The 15,838-nt window shown below is 24.7% G+C and overlaps 1 protein-coding gene across 5 annotated transcripts in view; it reads left to right on the top strand.

The window, feature by feature from the left end:
- LOC107437432 (tRNA pseudouridine(38/39) synthase) overlaps positions 1-15,838 on the top strand; it is a 29,914-nt gene that overhangs the window by 3,186 nt on the left and 10,890 nt on the right. For all 5 annotated transcript variants that reach the window (XM_071183390.1, XM_071183389.1, XM_016049435.3 and 2 more), the window contains exons 4-11: positions 2,173-2,374; positions 3,889-3,973; positions 5,212-5,314; positions 8,881-8,941; positions 10,268-10,401; positions 10,531-10,651; positions 10,878-10,941; positions 13,187-13,304. In XM_071183390.1, coding sequence (XP_071039491.1) covers positions 2,173-2,374; positions 3,889-3,973; positions 5,212-5,314; positions 8,881-8,941; positions 10,268-10,401; positions 10,531-10,651; positions 10,878-10,941; positions 13,187-13,304 — 888 coding nt within the window. The remainder of the gene's footprint in view (positions 1-2,172; positions 2,375-3,888; positions 3,974-5,211; positions 5,315-8,880; positions 8,942-10,267; positions 10,402-10,530; positions 10,652-10,877; positions 10,942-13,186; positions 13,305-15,838) is intronic.

Raw genomic sequence — 15,838 nt, 5'->3', positions numbered from 1 at the left:
CTATTTTAATTGAAATATGCTTGCTTTACATTCATTACGACACAAAAAAATTTCTTGTTTGCAAAATTATATTTTATTTAAGAAATAAAATGGTACATATCAGCACCATTCTCTAAATCAATGAGCAAGCCATTTAGTTAAACGCTTGTTCTTTTTTACAAAATTTGTTTTTTATTTTATTCACTGGCTTGCAACTTTAATATATTATAAAAGCATATGATAAATTACAAAAGGAATAATTATAAATTTTCAAAAAATTTCATTTGTCAATAACCGTTTTAAGTTAATAAACTAGAGTAGTTTAAAAATTTCTCAACAGAAAGTGTTTACTCTAATTGAATTACTAATATTTTATAAATGTCTTGAGAGCCCTTGACAATTGCAGAAAAATAAAATTAGTGAAAAATATTCGTCACAGTGTTAATAAAAAAAAATATTTATTGAAATGGTGCGTTTGCGCACCTCTGGCTGAAAATTGGTTAAAAATGCAGCTGAAATTTTTAAAAAAATAATAAAGTTAAAAAGAGATTGAAAAAGTAATATTTTCGTAAATTAATTTAGTAATTATAGTATTAGTTATACAGGACTTAAAAATTTTATGTTCAGATATTTATGCTTTATCGATACATTTAAGCAAAAATAATAATTTCAAATATTGCAGAAGTCTCAATATTATTTTTGTTTAAAATTAAAATTATAAAAAGTTTTATAAAATATGACTTTTTGTGAAAGGTTTCTTCTTTCAAAATTTTATTTGAAATAATATATTTACTTCGTGTTCTAATTTTCAAAAGTATTTTAAGGAAATTATTCAGTGATGACGAAGTAAAGAATAAATAAAAAAGGACGTGAGTATTATATGTTACTCAAAACTATATCTCAACAAAACTGAATACTCAAAAAGAGAAACTGATTTTCTAGTTCCTGTATCCTACAAAATTTTGCTACTACTTTCTATTTACCTACAGATTTATCTATTCTTCTTTTTATTTGTCTATAGATTAGATTTTTAGTTAATGTGTTCTGTACTTTCTTTTAAAAAAAATAATGTTTTACTGAAACTATTTAATAAAAACTAAATTTTGCTCTGAGCTTTATAATTTTCTTAATTGAATCCTTTTTTTAAATGTTTAAATTCCAGACTTTCATGAATCAAAACTTAGAATTAATTTTACCGCAATCTAAAATTTAAAGTTAGAATTAAGTTCTGCAATCTAAAATTTAAATTTTAAAATCTTTGCTAAAGCGTGCTAAAGACATTTTTACATAAGTGTGACTCTTTCGCAATTTTGATAATTTTTCTGTTTGTAGGATTATTATCTTTTTTAATATTTGAAATTACGACGGAATCCATTAAGCCATATTCACGCAATTTAAATGTCAAACATCGATTTTCATATTTACCTGATTTAAAAGCTTATTGTGAATCATATTCACACGATTTAAAAATCGTACATCTTCATTCGTATTCATGGGATTTAGAAATCCAATATCGCAATTTGTATTTACATGTTTTTGAAATCAATATCTCGATTTGTATTCTCGTGATATTAAAATCCAACGTCATTTTTTGTATTCAATATATTAGAAAATCATGTATCCCGATTCGTATTTACGCAATTTAAAAATTCAATATTGCAATTTCGATTTTTGCATTATTAAATCCAATATCACAATTCATATTAATACGATTTTAAACAGAATATCACGATTTGTATTTTCGCATTCTTATAATCCAATATCGGGATTCTCTTATGAACTAAGTTTTTTCTTAAATTAGTTACTGTGAAAGTGTTATATTCTTTATTGGTATGTAATTTAATTATGAATCTTAGTTTAAAAAGTTATATTAAATATGAATAGTATATAAATTGATATTTTATTATCAAGTTTTTGCACATAAAATTTTCAGGGTTTTTCACTTTTCGTCACAATCACCCTTAATAAAGATAACTTTGTCTAAAAATAAAGACATTTTGATGAAACTTAAAAAAATGTGCGTAGAATCTTCGATAGCAGTTTAGGTAGTTTTCTGTATCTTTGCCAAAAAATCAAATGCCAAATATTTTATATTTTTATTCATAATTCGTTATTTGACAGCATGCTGTAGCTCAACTTTATTACCATATTTTTTTATCTAAGTATAATTAATTAATATTTTTTTTTCATTAGATATAAAAAGCGTCATATTGCTCTGAAGTTTCTTTACCTTGGTTGGGATTATTCAGGATTTGCTGCACAGGTTACTACTGATAAAACTATTGAACATCATTTATTTCAAGCCCTAATGAAAACAAAACTAATAGAAGCTAGAGAAGTATCTAATTATCATCGATGTGGTCGAACAGATAAAGGAGTATCAGCTTTTTCTCAGGTTAGAAGTTTTTCTCACCCAATAATAATGCCTTATTATTTTTTTTCTTTAGAAACAGAAGATGTCGAAATTATAGCATTCTTCTCAATTATTACATTTTTTTGGCAATGTTTCTTTCTTTGTTGCTATTTTTCTGAGTATTTGTAATAATTTGTGTTGATGTCATGTATAGTTTTTATATTGCATCAGTAAGTAAATATTATTGTATAGTTATTTATCATTATAGTTGCCTTGATGTTTTGCCACAATATCTGGAAGCCTACCTATTATTGTAATATTTTTTTTTCCCTGTATAATATAGTTTACTAAATCAGATCTACTTATTAATAAAATCTGACGTATAATTAACCGAATATTATTGCTTATTTAATATTAAATGTTGGATTATTAGTTAAGTCTATAAGTGTTAATTTGTTTATTATGTGATTTATATTTGTTTTGCAGATTTAATGACTAAATTAGCAGTTTTGACTTACAATATTAGTGTTTTATACTGTTTAACTTTAAATAACTAAACATTTTAAATCAGTAACTGATTTTTGTCAATATGGGGATCTTGAAATTTAATCATTATACTTTAATGACTTCAAAGATTGTAATCCTTTAATTTTAATATTTATCTATTATATGATAAAAATTTAAGAATATTTCTTTTCAGAAAATATAAACTTTTTCTTTTCATGAGTTGGTTGATTAGTTGCAGAGTAACACTTATCTAAGTTTTCTAGGATTATCACGTTTTCTAGAATATTCTGAGGCAATAAAAGCAACAATGTTACTAATGGTCTTTTATTATTCTGTAATAAGCAAAGAAGCTATAAAAGCAATTTTTATAATTATAACAATTTCAATTTTTAATTAAACTTTGGGATAAGGTGTAAAAATGTAAATTATATTTATTTTTTTATAGCTGTTAAACTTCATTCTATTCAGAGTTGCAATTGTTGTCTAATTAATTTTTTTTATCTTTGTCTTTTCATATTTACATTTTTCAAAAGCTCATTCACTGAGTAGCATAGTTTCAAAATCTGTGAATGAGTTAAATATAATATAAACTTTGTTTTCATTCTGCTTCATTATGATCCTGCTATTTTTTCAATTTTTTATTCATTTAATATTTTAAATTTTAATAGCAATCTCTTGTTTGCACGATTATTAGTATGAGACTTTGTTATTTCATCTGAAAAGAAGCTTAAATGTTTTCCATATGGACAAATAATATGATTTTCTGTGGTGTCTGAAATTGCCACAAACAATGCTGGAGTGCTGTATCCAAGTCCGATTTATTTGTAACTTTCCTTTGCAATTAACTTATACTAGTCATTAACTTTTTTAAAGGAAATAATGTCTCAAGTAAATCAAGTTTCTTTTCTAACTAATCTAATAAATTGAAAGTTCTACTGAAATTCAGTTTTAGTTTGATAATGGGATATTTCCCTACTGAATACTTAAATGATTATTAGATTTTTGTTATATTCCTAATTTTTTTATTAATAATAAGTTTGTTCATTTAGGTTATCTCTCTAGATGTTAGGAGTAATTTAAAGGATGGCAAAGGTGTTATTACTCCAGAAAATTTTATGGAAAGTGAGGCCAAATGTAAGCAAAGTAAAGCTTTTAGGATACTTTTTTTTACAAATGATTTTGTTCCTTTCAATGTAGATAATTTATATCTAAATATGTACTTTTTTTTACTATCTAGGTGAATTTTAAAAAAAAACAAACATCTTTTTTTAAAAATGGGACTGTTTACACATTCTTATTTTTTAATAAAAGTGAACCCAAAAACCAATAGAGGTAGTTTAAAACAAGCAAGCAAGTGATAAAGTGTGTGCTCATGAGCTCCTTGAACTATATTAAATTTAGCACTAAGTGTATCTCTAAACTCACATTAATATGAACTGAAATTAAATAATCTATTTTCCTCTAATTGTAAATTTCTACGAAAAATAATAATTATATTTGAAAATAATTCCATTATATATATATATATATTACTTCTTTAATTGTATAAATTTTTATACTTTTCAAAAAAATTATGCATTGTATGTTTGTTTAGATAAAAAATTACTCAATAGTAAAGTTGATACTAATTTTTTTACAATTTGAATTATAGTGATATTCAATACCTTTTTTAGAAAGGGCTAGAGAAAAATTATTTTCGCTTTTAAGGGCCACTATAAATAAATTTTTTTTTTTGTTGGTTATAATTTAGTTATTCCTGTGTATAATAATAATAATAATGTTGTGTTGTAAAAATTAAAAGATGAAGTATGTGTATAGTATTTTTGATTTGAGAAGTTGTGAACTTAATCTTTGATAGATTTAAATTATAGCAGGTGTTCAGCTTTCTCTGTTTAAATATTAATTTAATTTTTCTTTTTTTAGCGATATAAATTATAATTATGTCTTTAATTTTTTTAAAATAAATCTATTAACTACTATTGTTTTGATCATAATTTTGTAAAAAAAAATTGCTTAAAAAACTATTAAGTCAGAAAATTCCAATCTTTTGACACTTTGATTAATAGTTATTCATTTTAAAATTAATTTCACTGTTATATATTTAAAATCTATTTTTGAAATAATTTTTTATCCAAGGTATTACATTTACTACCGTTGTAAATTTATTTTCGAGAGAAATACTTAAATTTGTAAGTAATATTTTCTGTTTTTATGGGAAATTTATTATCTCATAATATTATGTGCCTGGTATAATTAATTTCTATTTCTGAATTGTTCTTTAAGCTTTCTCATTATGATATCCTTCTGTGAGCATTACTTGTTTCATTATTATATCATTGTTGTTTATATTCAAATATGCTAAATTATTGAAGTTTCAGAAAAAGAAATTGATTATCCCACAATACTAAACCGTGTGCTGCCTCCAGAAATCAGAATAATTGGATGGGCACCAGTTGATCCATTATTTAGTTCAAGGTAATTAGATTCTTTTCTTGTTTTAGTACCTATTTAAATAGGAATTGTCTTACTTTCCTCATCATTTAACATATTCTATTCTAAACATTTAAACACAGAAGAGTTAAAAGGCAATTAATAATTTTTCATATGTATAAAATTTTAAGCACCTTTATCCTTAATCTAAAATTCACTATCAACCTTGTTTTTTTATTATTATTTTTTTAGTTACTATATAAATATATTTTAATGAAATTTCTTAGGCAATTATTATATGTATTACATGATTTTGACAAAGTTTACTCTTAATTAAAAGAACTGTCATTGAAATATTTAATATTGGAATATTTAATTTTCGATTAATATTTACTTCAGATTATAAAAATGTAGAAAATAAACCGAAATTGTATTTGAAAATTGAGAAAAAAACAAACAATGCTTTAATTGCCAAATCTCTAATTTTCTTAAAATTACAATTATTTTTTTTAATATTATTATTTTTATTATTGGAGAATTAAATAGAAAACGATAGCATGTAAAGCATAGGAAATAGATGTACAAATTTTCTGATTGTTAATTTGATACTTAAATGCCAAATTAATGTTAAAAAATAATCTTATTTGCATAGGTATATTTGTTGTACAGTTTATTTCACTTCATCAACCCATTTGTTAATTTTTATTGTCTCTTTAAGTGCAGTTATAAGACGACGTAATAATCTCCTGTAAATTATTTTCCGCTCTGAATTACTTTAAAGTGTTATTTTCTAATAAATTTTATTATTGGTAGCACATATCCATTTTCACCTGTCATTGACAGCACATATCTGTATCATTAGTTAATACTATACTCTTAATTATTTTTTTTAAAATCCTCTCTTAAAATTCGAATGACCAGAAAGATAAAGTTTATTTATTAATTATATATTTTAAATAGATATTTTAATAAATATAGTTTTTACCACGAATAGAATACAGTGCCGAATACAGTGCGCGTATAGAATATCGAATACAGTGCCCGCCGCTAATAAAATCACCGTATAATAAAATCAGCCTCTTTATAACATCAAATCGGCAAGAACCGAATCGTTACAATATTAATACATGTTAAAAACATCCTTTAATAAAATCAATGCCGCCTCTTTTTAAAATCAAAATTTTGACTACATAGTAAATCAAAGGTGCACTATTTCAGCTTTTTTTGTTCTTATTTATAAAATTTTATTTTTTCGAAGTTTAAAGATTTTTTTAGAAGAAGCAACAGTTACTCACAAACTTGTGAAACAGGTGTGGTTAGCACTTTCCTGCTACACACATAGTGTAAGAGTTAAGGAAAAATGTGGGTGGTAAGCGGCGAGTTCATAGAAATCAATTTATCAATGTTAATTCCTTGACTTGAATGAAGTTTGGAGAAACCTATCTCACTCAACAAGGGGTCGAATTCTTATCTTACTTTTTATTGAATGAACCATAGAAGGGAGAGAAGTTTCTTTTGTTATCTATCTTAACAGAGAACATGAATAGATTTCCAAAAACTGTCTGTGCACATGTTCCATATTATTTAAGCCGTTTGAGTAAATTATAGTTAGAGCACATATCATTTTTAAGTTCGTTTGGTGTTAAATTTTCTCAGCATGCCGAAAAGGAAGGTTTTGAGTCTTAAAGATAAATTCGAAGTGTCGCAAAACTATGATAAGCTTCCTAAATATAGTCAACGTGAAGCTTCAATGGAGATGGGGCTCATAACTGTTTCAAAGAAATGATCAGCAATGAAGAAAATGAAATGGACGAGAATTTTTCAAGTTACGTAGCTATTGACGATAACCTGCAAACATCAGGAGAAAAATCTGATTCTAAAATTGTTACAGACATCAAAAATTGCAAAGTTATTTCCCATCAAGAAATGGAGGAATCAGACTCAGAAGATGAAATAATCTCATCAGTGCCATCTTCAATGGAAGTCAGAAAAGCACTTAATGTATTGCTGCAAGCTTTGGAACAAAGAGGAGGAACATCGAAAACTATAAAAACTTCTATAAACTCTCAAATAATGTTGAAAAGTTAATTTTAAATACCGCAACTCAAGCAACCATTGATCTGTTTTTTGCAAAACTTTTGTAAATTTAATGTTATGTAGGGTTTTACTTTATTAAAATAATTAAATTAGTTAAAATAAAGCATTAATGTGGTTATTATTTCAGCTTTTAAAGTGTGTGCATTTAGAATATATCGTAAAATTTGTTTTTTCTTCTTCAAATGTTGAATCGCCTCTTAATAAAATCAGCCGCTTAATAAAATCAAAAGAGCATAAAACGAAAGTGATTTTAATAAACGGCGGGCACTGTACTTCTTTTCTTTGAATCTCAGATAATATTAGGTGCTCATATTATTTTTGACATTTTGCTTTGTATCCCAAAATGTTATAGATTTTTTAATTTTCCTGAATGTTTCCGAAATGTTTGAGGCATACTTTTTTTTTTATCCCTTCTCAAGATTATTTCACTAGCATCTATATTGAAATATAAAGTATCATTGAAATATTATCTTAAAACTAGAGAGATCTTGCTCTCTTACCTAGCACTCTTCACCTTCATGTACATAAGTTCTTCTTAGTGCGGGAGCAACCTACAAAGCTTCTGTATAACTTATAAATCGAAGCATGCAAGGCATTCTATGTGAAGGTATCAAATCTCTTTACTGTCTCAATTTAACAAAATATGAAATCATTTGAGCTTACTAAATTCGAGTGCAACTCCACTAATCTTTTGTAGTCAGAAATTTTAAATAACATATTTCTCTTTTTTTTTTTTTTTTTTTTTTTTTTTTTTTTTTTTTTTTTTTTTTTTTTTTTTTTTNTTTTTTTTTTTTTTTTTTTATTTCTTCAGATTATTTTTTATATTGGAAAAGTTTTTTTGAACTAATTTACTGTCAAGCAGATTTGAAATAATGTAACTTGCTTGTATCGTAGTAGGGTGATAAATTTAGATTTCAGTATTCAAATGCAGAATGTTTGAATACTGAATTTCAATACTTGACAATACTGAATTTCTTATCTGAAGCTAAGGTATAATACCAAACATTTTTCAAATCTATATGTTGCTATGTACTTTAAACTGATATCTAGGATTTTTTTTGTATTTTGTTGCAACGAATAATTACAGAAAGTTGAAAATGTCTTTCTTTTTCTTTCTTTTTTTTTTTTTTTAACTTTCAGGCATTTATTAAGGTTTAGAAAAAATTTTTTGTTTATGAGAACAGATTACTTAAATTAAAATATTTAATTTTTTATGTAATTATATTTAAGAGTCAAAGCAGAAATTTAAAAATTTCTCTGAGAATGTCATTATCTTACTCAAAATAAGTTTGTTACTTTATCTATATAGAGTTTTATTTAACTTTACTTAATTATAATTTACTGGCTACTTTGTTTATATTGTTCGATGTAATACATTTTTCTGTGCTAATGTTTAAGTTAAATACACAAATTGTATCTTCTAATAACTTTTATTTCTAACTGAATATTATATTTAAATATTTTTATATTAATATTTCAATGTTATTATATTTAACGGTGTATCTCTCTTTTAGATTTGATTGCACAAGTCGAATTTATAAATACTGGTTTCCTCTAGCAAACCTAAATATTGAGGTAAAAATTCATTGTCATATTTAAACATTTACTGCCTTATTATAAAGTATTTTTCAAACAAATATAAATGACCCATGTGACTTTTAGTATATATTTATGTAAAATCTATTCTGTCATTGCTTTCATTGCTGCTATTCTGTCATTGCTGTCATTTTATTTCATTATTGGTTCTAATGCATTTTATTTTTTTGTAATTGATATGCAAAAATAATTTGAGTTTAACTAAAATTTATATTGTTTAATTATTTAAATTATATGTATGATAAAGTACTAAATATATTGTAGACTTGTTTTTATATTTAAACAAAATGTTTAAAGTGCAAGTTTCATTTATATTAATATGCATTTTGAAAAGTTTCATTTTTTGTTGTTATTATTTAAAAATATTGAGTCTAATAAAAAATTTACTATGTACTTAGTTGCAACTTAGTGTTATATATTAGCATGTGTATAATGGATTAATATTCTAATTAACACATCATTATCACAATTTTGTTATAAGTATTATTTAACTTGAATGGCTTGCCCAATTATTGATATTGTTGAGGCTTTTATAAATAAAGATGCCAAAGAAACATTGTTCAAACAGAAATGTCATTTTCAACAAAATAAGATTAGAAGATGGGTTAAAAAAAGAATTTTTTCATTTAAAGATATTATTTTGGATTAAAACCATTGAACTTCAGGGTTTTTATTTTCAATAGAACTCAACATAAAAATTTATTTATATTTCATAGAAGAAAAATGATTATTTTGTGACTTAATAAAATTTTTATTTTTACTCTTAGATTATTTTTAGTGTTATGATATTCACGTGTATACTCAGTTAAAAATGAATAAATTGATCAAATTTTATAATAGTGATCGTTTGCTCTAGCTTATGCTATGAATGCATATCACTGCTGAGCTTTTAAAGTGGCTTATGATAAAATAATGAATTTATATGTGGCTTGTGTGAACAAATTTTTAAAAGAATTCTCGTTGTTGTGTTATTGATAGTGTTTCATTTATTTCATTTTTATGGTAGTGTTTTATAAATTTTTTGTGACTGAATAAAAATAAATCTTTAAACTATTCAAAAAATATTAGAAAGCATACAAAAGGCCAGATAATTTTTGATAATCTTAATAAAAGTAATATGTTACTTTAAAAAGTGGTTTTAAGTTGGTTTTGGAGTTATCATATTCAATTTTTAAATTTAACTTTTGTAATGATTTGAAAAAATAATTATTTTAAGCAATCCATATTTTTTTAAAACTTTTTAAGATATTCTGAATTAGATGTCCTTTTTTAATTTGGCATTAAACTTACATTGTTTCACTGCAGGAAATGAAGAAAGCTGGATTAAAACTAGTCGGTGAACATGATTTTAGAAATATTTGTAAAATGGATGTTGGCAATGGTGTTGTTAATTATAAAAGAAGAATTTTTTCTGTTGATATTGAAAAAATATCTTCTGGGTGAGAATTGAAATTTTTTTTTTAAATTGATTTTATTGAACAGTTTTTTAAGAAAAGCTGTTGCAAGATAAGACAAGTCCAGTTTTATTTTTGTATTTAATTGTACTTTCTTATTCATTTTATTTTTAGGAATTTTGAGTCTTACAGTATTTTAGAACTTACTGTAGTTGGTCAAGCATTCTTATGGCATCAAATCCGTTGTATTATGTCATTACTATTTCTTGTCGGTCAAGGAAAGGAAGATTGCTCAGTGAGTAATAATTATTGCTAATTCAAACTAATTATAAATATAAAGTTTAATCATTATTAACTATTGATTGAAGACAGTGTTAAAGAATTATTAAAACAGAGAATAGTTTATAGAATAAATTATTAAAAGCATTTTTTTAAATGAAATCAGTTCATAATTTATATTTTATTATGTATTTTTAATGCTTCTGATCTCTTTTTGATTTTTTTCAATTTTATTCTTAAAGGTAATAGAAAAATTGTTAGATGTTGACAATTTTCCTAGAAAACCTCAGTATGATATGGCATCTGGTAAGCAAGTCTTATTAATATTGTTTTAGAACTTAATTGATATTTTAATAATTTTATATATTTTTTAAGTATCTCTTTTTTTTATATAAAATATTATTTTTTAAAGTATCAGTAACGTTTTTTTGTAAATTGTTTGCCTTCATCATAAGACTTATAAATATGATAATTTTATTTCTAAGTGGCTAATTTTATTTTTTAAATATTGGTGAATGATCTTTTCTAACATAAATAAAAATATAGATTCCCCTCAATCCTGTAAAAAAGATCAAAGGGAATTTTTCTAAACAAATCCTGTATTTTTTTTATTCCATTACAGTAATTTCAGTTAGATACATCACATAACCAATTAAAATTATATTAAATCTAGATAACGTAAGTAACAAGAGAGATTATGTAAGTAATAGGAGAGATTATGTAAGCATGAGACAAACTACCTCAAAATGCTGATTACCACGTTCATTGCTGGATCATGTGATATCACACAACAAATTTTTTCCTACAGTTTGTGTCATTAAAACAGATTATGTGGTAACAAGATGCATATTATCATCTAAATATTTTTGCAGGAAATATGCTTTCTTGTGACAATAACATGTACAATAACATAATATTGCCTCAGGTTTATCCTTATATTACTGAGAAGTAATAAAAGTTATAAAAAAAATTAGCTATATAGCTATGTAAGCTGTAAGCATAAAGCTATATGTATAAAAAGTTATAAAAAAAGTACCTGAGAAGTTATAAAAAGTTAACCCCAGCATTTTCGTATTTCTGTTCCTCAAAGACAATAAAACATCTACATTTTTCATCTTCTCTTCCATTCATTGCTCTTTTACACCTCGCCAACTGCAAAATGACCTTTGATTTTAATTTGTACTTTATAAAATAATTTAATTTATAGTAAATTGAATTATTTTTAATATTTAGTCAATTTTTGTATTTTTATTTGAAGTTTTCTATGTTAAAAAATCACTTACTATAAATTGTTAAGATTTGCCCTTAGCTAATACTTTTGAAATTTGGATAATACTTTTGATATTTGGCTAATTCACTGGCTAATAGTTTGAAGTCCTTATTGCGTGCCCTGCTTTTGGGCGAATGCAGCATTGTATTGTGGTTAACATTTTTTAAAAGCAAGTCTCAATAATTTTGGTTTAGTGATCAGCATATCAAAGCGAAACATTTGATGTTTTATTTTGAACAAGTAAAACTATAAATTTCTATGTTAGTATTTTTAAACATGTAATTCTAATTAAATATTATAAATTGTAATTTGTATCAAAACTATTTCATTTAATCCAAATTTAAAAAAAAATATTTTAAAATAAAACAAAGTATTTTTTAAGTACTTAAATTAAAATTGAATGCATGTTGCCATATAGAATTTCAGACAAATAGATTTATTGAAGAAAGTGTTCTTGTTCAATCATAGGGACAATGCATCTTTTATCATCTAGAAATTTTCTACTTTCTAAATTTTAGAGGAATAAATCACATTTCTTTTTATATATGCTTATATGACTGCAAATAGGATTTATATATATGGAATAATATGTTTACTATTTAAAGTAAATGTTGAGAATTTACATATTTATAGTTCTATATCTATCATCTAAGCTAAATGTGTATTTATTTTTATCTATGAAAGAGTCTACTCATTTAATTAAAGTAACTCTTTACTTACATGAGATCTCAAATTTTCTATTTGTTTTGTTCTATGGTTATAGGATTGCAGAGTTTAAAATTCTGAGTTCACCAATACTTACTTATTAAATACCTATAATAGTAGTATAAAAATTAACCAACCAAAAAAGTCCTTGTTAAAAAATTAAAGTGAATTCATAGATGCTTTTAGATTTTTAATAGAAATAACTTTTTAGAAATTTTTTTTTCTCCCCATCCTACTTCGGGACAAAGGCCATATCGGCCATGAGCCTTCTGGCAGCCCAATAAAAGTATAATGTTTATCTTATGCATTTGTTATGAAGGTCTTTTTAAAAAGTAGTATTTTTATTAAAATATTATTTAAAATGTTATTTCAAAGTTTTATTTATTTTAAAAGTCCTATTTTGATTTAATGTCTACAAATATTCTTTAAATGAATATTTTTTTTTAAAATTCAATTTTTTCTTTACTACTTATTTTAAAATGCATTAGATATTAAAAATGGTCTTTTAACTTTTTCTTAATATTTTTGTTGTTGAAAGTTTTTGTGTTTTTTTAATAATAAAAATAATTTTTTTAGAATTGCCACTAGTGCTATATGACTGTTCTTATGATGATGTTAATTGGAATTATGATCAAACATGTTTATTCAATTTAATAAAACATCTTCAAAGTTTATGGACTCATCAGGTGATCAAGTATGTTATAATATTATTGAATTGAAATTTTATTATTTTATTTCATATTAAGTTTTGAATTATGAGAACTTCTTTTTTTCACAACTTTCCATAGAACAAACATTAAAATTTTTTTGTGCTAAAAAATGCTAGTTTTAAAACATTTATTTATTACCTGTAACCAAACATCAAAAAATATTATGGACTTACTCTTAGTAATGAAAAATGTTTTAAATATGCTTCACAGTATTTTGTAATTTAATTTATCGCTTTTTTTCTAAATGTTTCAAATTTTTGTAATCAAGCAATTTTTTTCTCTTTAACTGAAGATTTGCAAAGTTTATGAATTTAGTATGTGATATACTAAATTCATTTTCTATACAAACAAGATGATACATATAATATGTGATTTACTAAATTCATACTTTATACATATAAGAGAATACATATATTTCTTATATGTATAGTTCTGCAATAGCGTAATGTTTAAGGGTGATTTTCTCAAAACGTTATCTTTTGACTAAGACAATTAGAAAAAATTCATTTTGTAATTACGTTATTATTGATAATTTTTACACTAAAAACACGCATTTAAGTATACAAATCAACAACTAAAATTAAACTCAGTGGCACGACAGCTCATAGAAGACCAAAGCTTACTGTGCTTATCTCAGTTTTCTTAACCTTCAGGCTCTGGGGTGTAAGAAGAGATGTTCTGACTGGGTGGTCAGCCTAATGCAGAACTCCCAGTGTTAAGTTCCCAAACGTGCTTGGCGCTCATTTTATCGACCCACTGAAGGGATGAAAGGCTGAGTCAACCTTGCCCGTTCTGAGAATGGAACCAGGGACCTGTGGCACGACAATGAAATTTAGCAACAGTTTTAAATTGTTATTGCCTGGAAAAATGTAACTACTGTCTCCTTACTTAAATGCTTAAAAAGCATATGAAGAAAATATTAAACAATTTATCTATGAATTAAGAATAAGTAAATATAGAGAAATATTTTGAAGCACGGTAGTTGAGTGGTAGCACTTCGCATTCCCATACCACAGGTCCTGGGTTCGATCCTCGGGCTGGACAAGATTGATTCAGCCTTTCATCCCTTCGGGTCGATAAATGGGTTTCGCATTCGGCTGACCTCTTAACCAGAACATTTGCTCCTGCACCTCAGAGCCCAAGATCAAGAAAACTGAGATGGGCACAGTAGGCCTTGGTCTTTTATGGGCTGTCGCGCTACTGAGTTTAGTTTTGTAGAGAAATATTTTAAATGGTATTTAAATAAAAATGTAATTAATATTTTTTTTTAAGAAGACAGATAATATCCAGAATTTCGAAAAAAATTTGAAGTGTTTTAATTTTTTCATTGCAAAAACATCATTGTATCACTTATATTTTTTATATTACCTTAAGTAAGATCACATTTTGTAAGCAAAAACATGATGATTTAAAACTAAAACTCTTGGTTGTATTTTTAAAATACATTTTTGACTGCAGGGGGAGGAATTACACAAAGGAAAAAAAAGGATCATGAACTAAAAAACGCAATTTTTTAAAAAATTTCAATTCAATATAATTTAAGTACAAAAGCATCTGATGCATAATTTTTTTTTACTCTTTGTGACTATTTTAAGTAAAACATTCTATTAAATGATGAAAATTAATATTTTCATGGGAAATATTGCTTGAGGACACCAAAGTTAACAAATTGTGAAAACACCACTTATTGCATTTTTTTTTTGCAAATTTTGAAAAATGGAAGGATTTACATAACAATTTTTAACAGTAAATTATTTTAGTTATTAAATATATTTAAGTGAATGGATTATTTCTGATTGCGCAAATTTTTTTATGTCTGACTTTTGATTAAGTATACAATTTAATTTAGCATCTGTTTTTATTTTGTGAATTTAAATGAATCTAATCTTTTATCTAATTAATCTGTAATCTTTAATCTAAATTATTTTGCTTAATATTTTTTGAATTTTTATTGTAATGTATGAAATTTTTTTGTTCTAAAACAAATTATGAAAAATTTAAATATTATATAAGTACTTCGTGAATAGAGGAAGTTAGTTTGCTTTTAATAACAAGGGGATGGGCTTCAGCTATGCTTATATAAGATCTAAAACTCCTTAATAGACGATCACACCTTTGTTAGTATACAGATAGCTCTGCTGAATAGAAAACTATACACCATGTTTTCAGCTATATAACACACCATTTCAACTCAATTATTTGTTTAGACATAAGTTAGTCTTAATTTTCCCTGAATATTAGTTTTTGCAGAGTGTTTTCTCCTATCATAAAGATATAAAAGCATTTGATTGTAATTTGTAAATAGCATTTTTTAAACATATCTGTGAGCTATAGATTTCTTTTTAAATATTCTTTACATAATTAAAAGTCTACTTTTTTTCACTATAAGTATAATCATTTTGTTCTAAATAAATAGAAGTTTAATTGTTTTGATGTGAAACAAATTAACAGGTATTGTTATGTCTATGTATGAAACTCAGTAAACTTAATTTTTATCATTATCTATTCTAAAGTCTTT

This window comes from Parasteatoda tepidariorum, chromosome 7 (genome assembly GCF_043381705.1).
Source record: "Parasteatoda tepidariorum isolate YZ-2023 chromosome 7, CAS_Ptep_4.0, whole genome shotgun sequence".
NCBI classification, from domain to species: domain Eukaryota; kingdom Metazoa; phylum Arthropoda; class Arachnida; order Araneae; family Theridiidae; genus Parasteatoda; species Parasteatoda tepidariorum.
The sequence above is the reverse complement of the archived record's forward strand: the minus strand, read 5'-3'. Positions and strand labels throughout refer to the sequence as shown.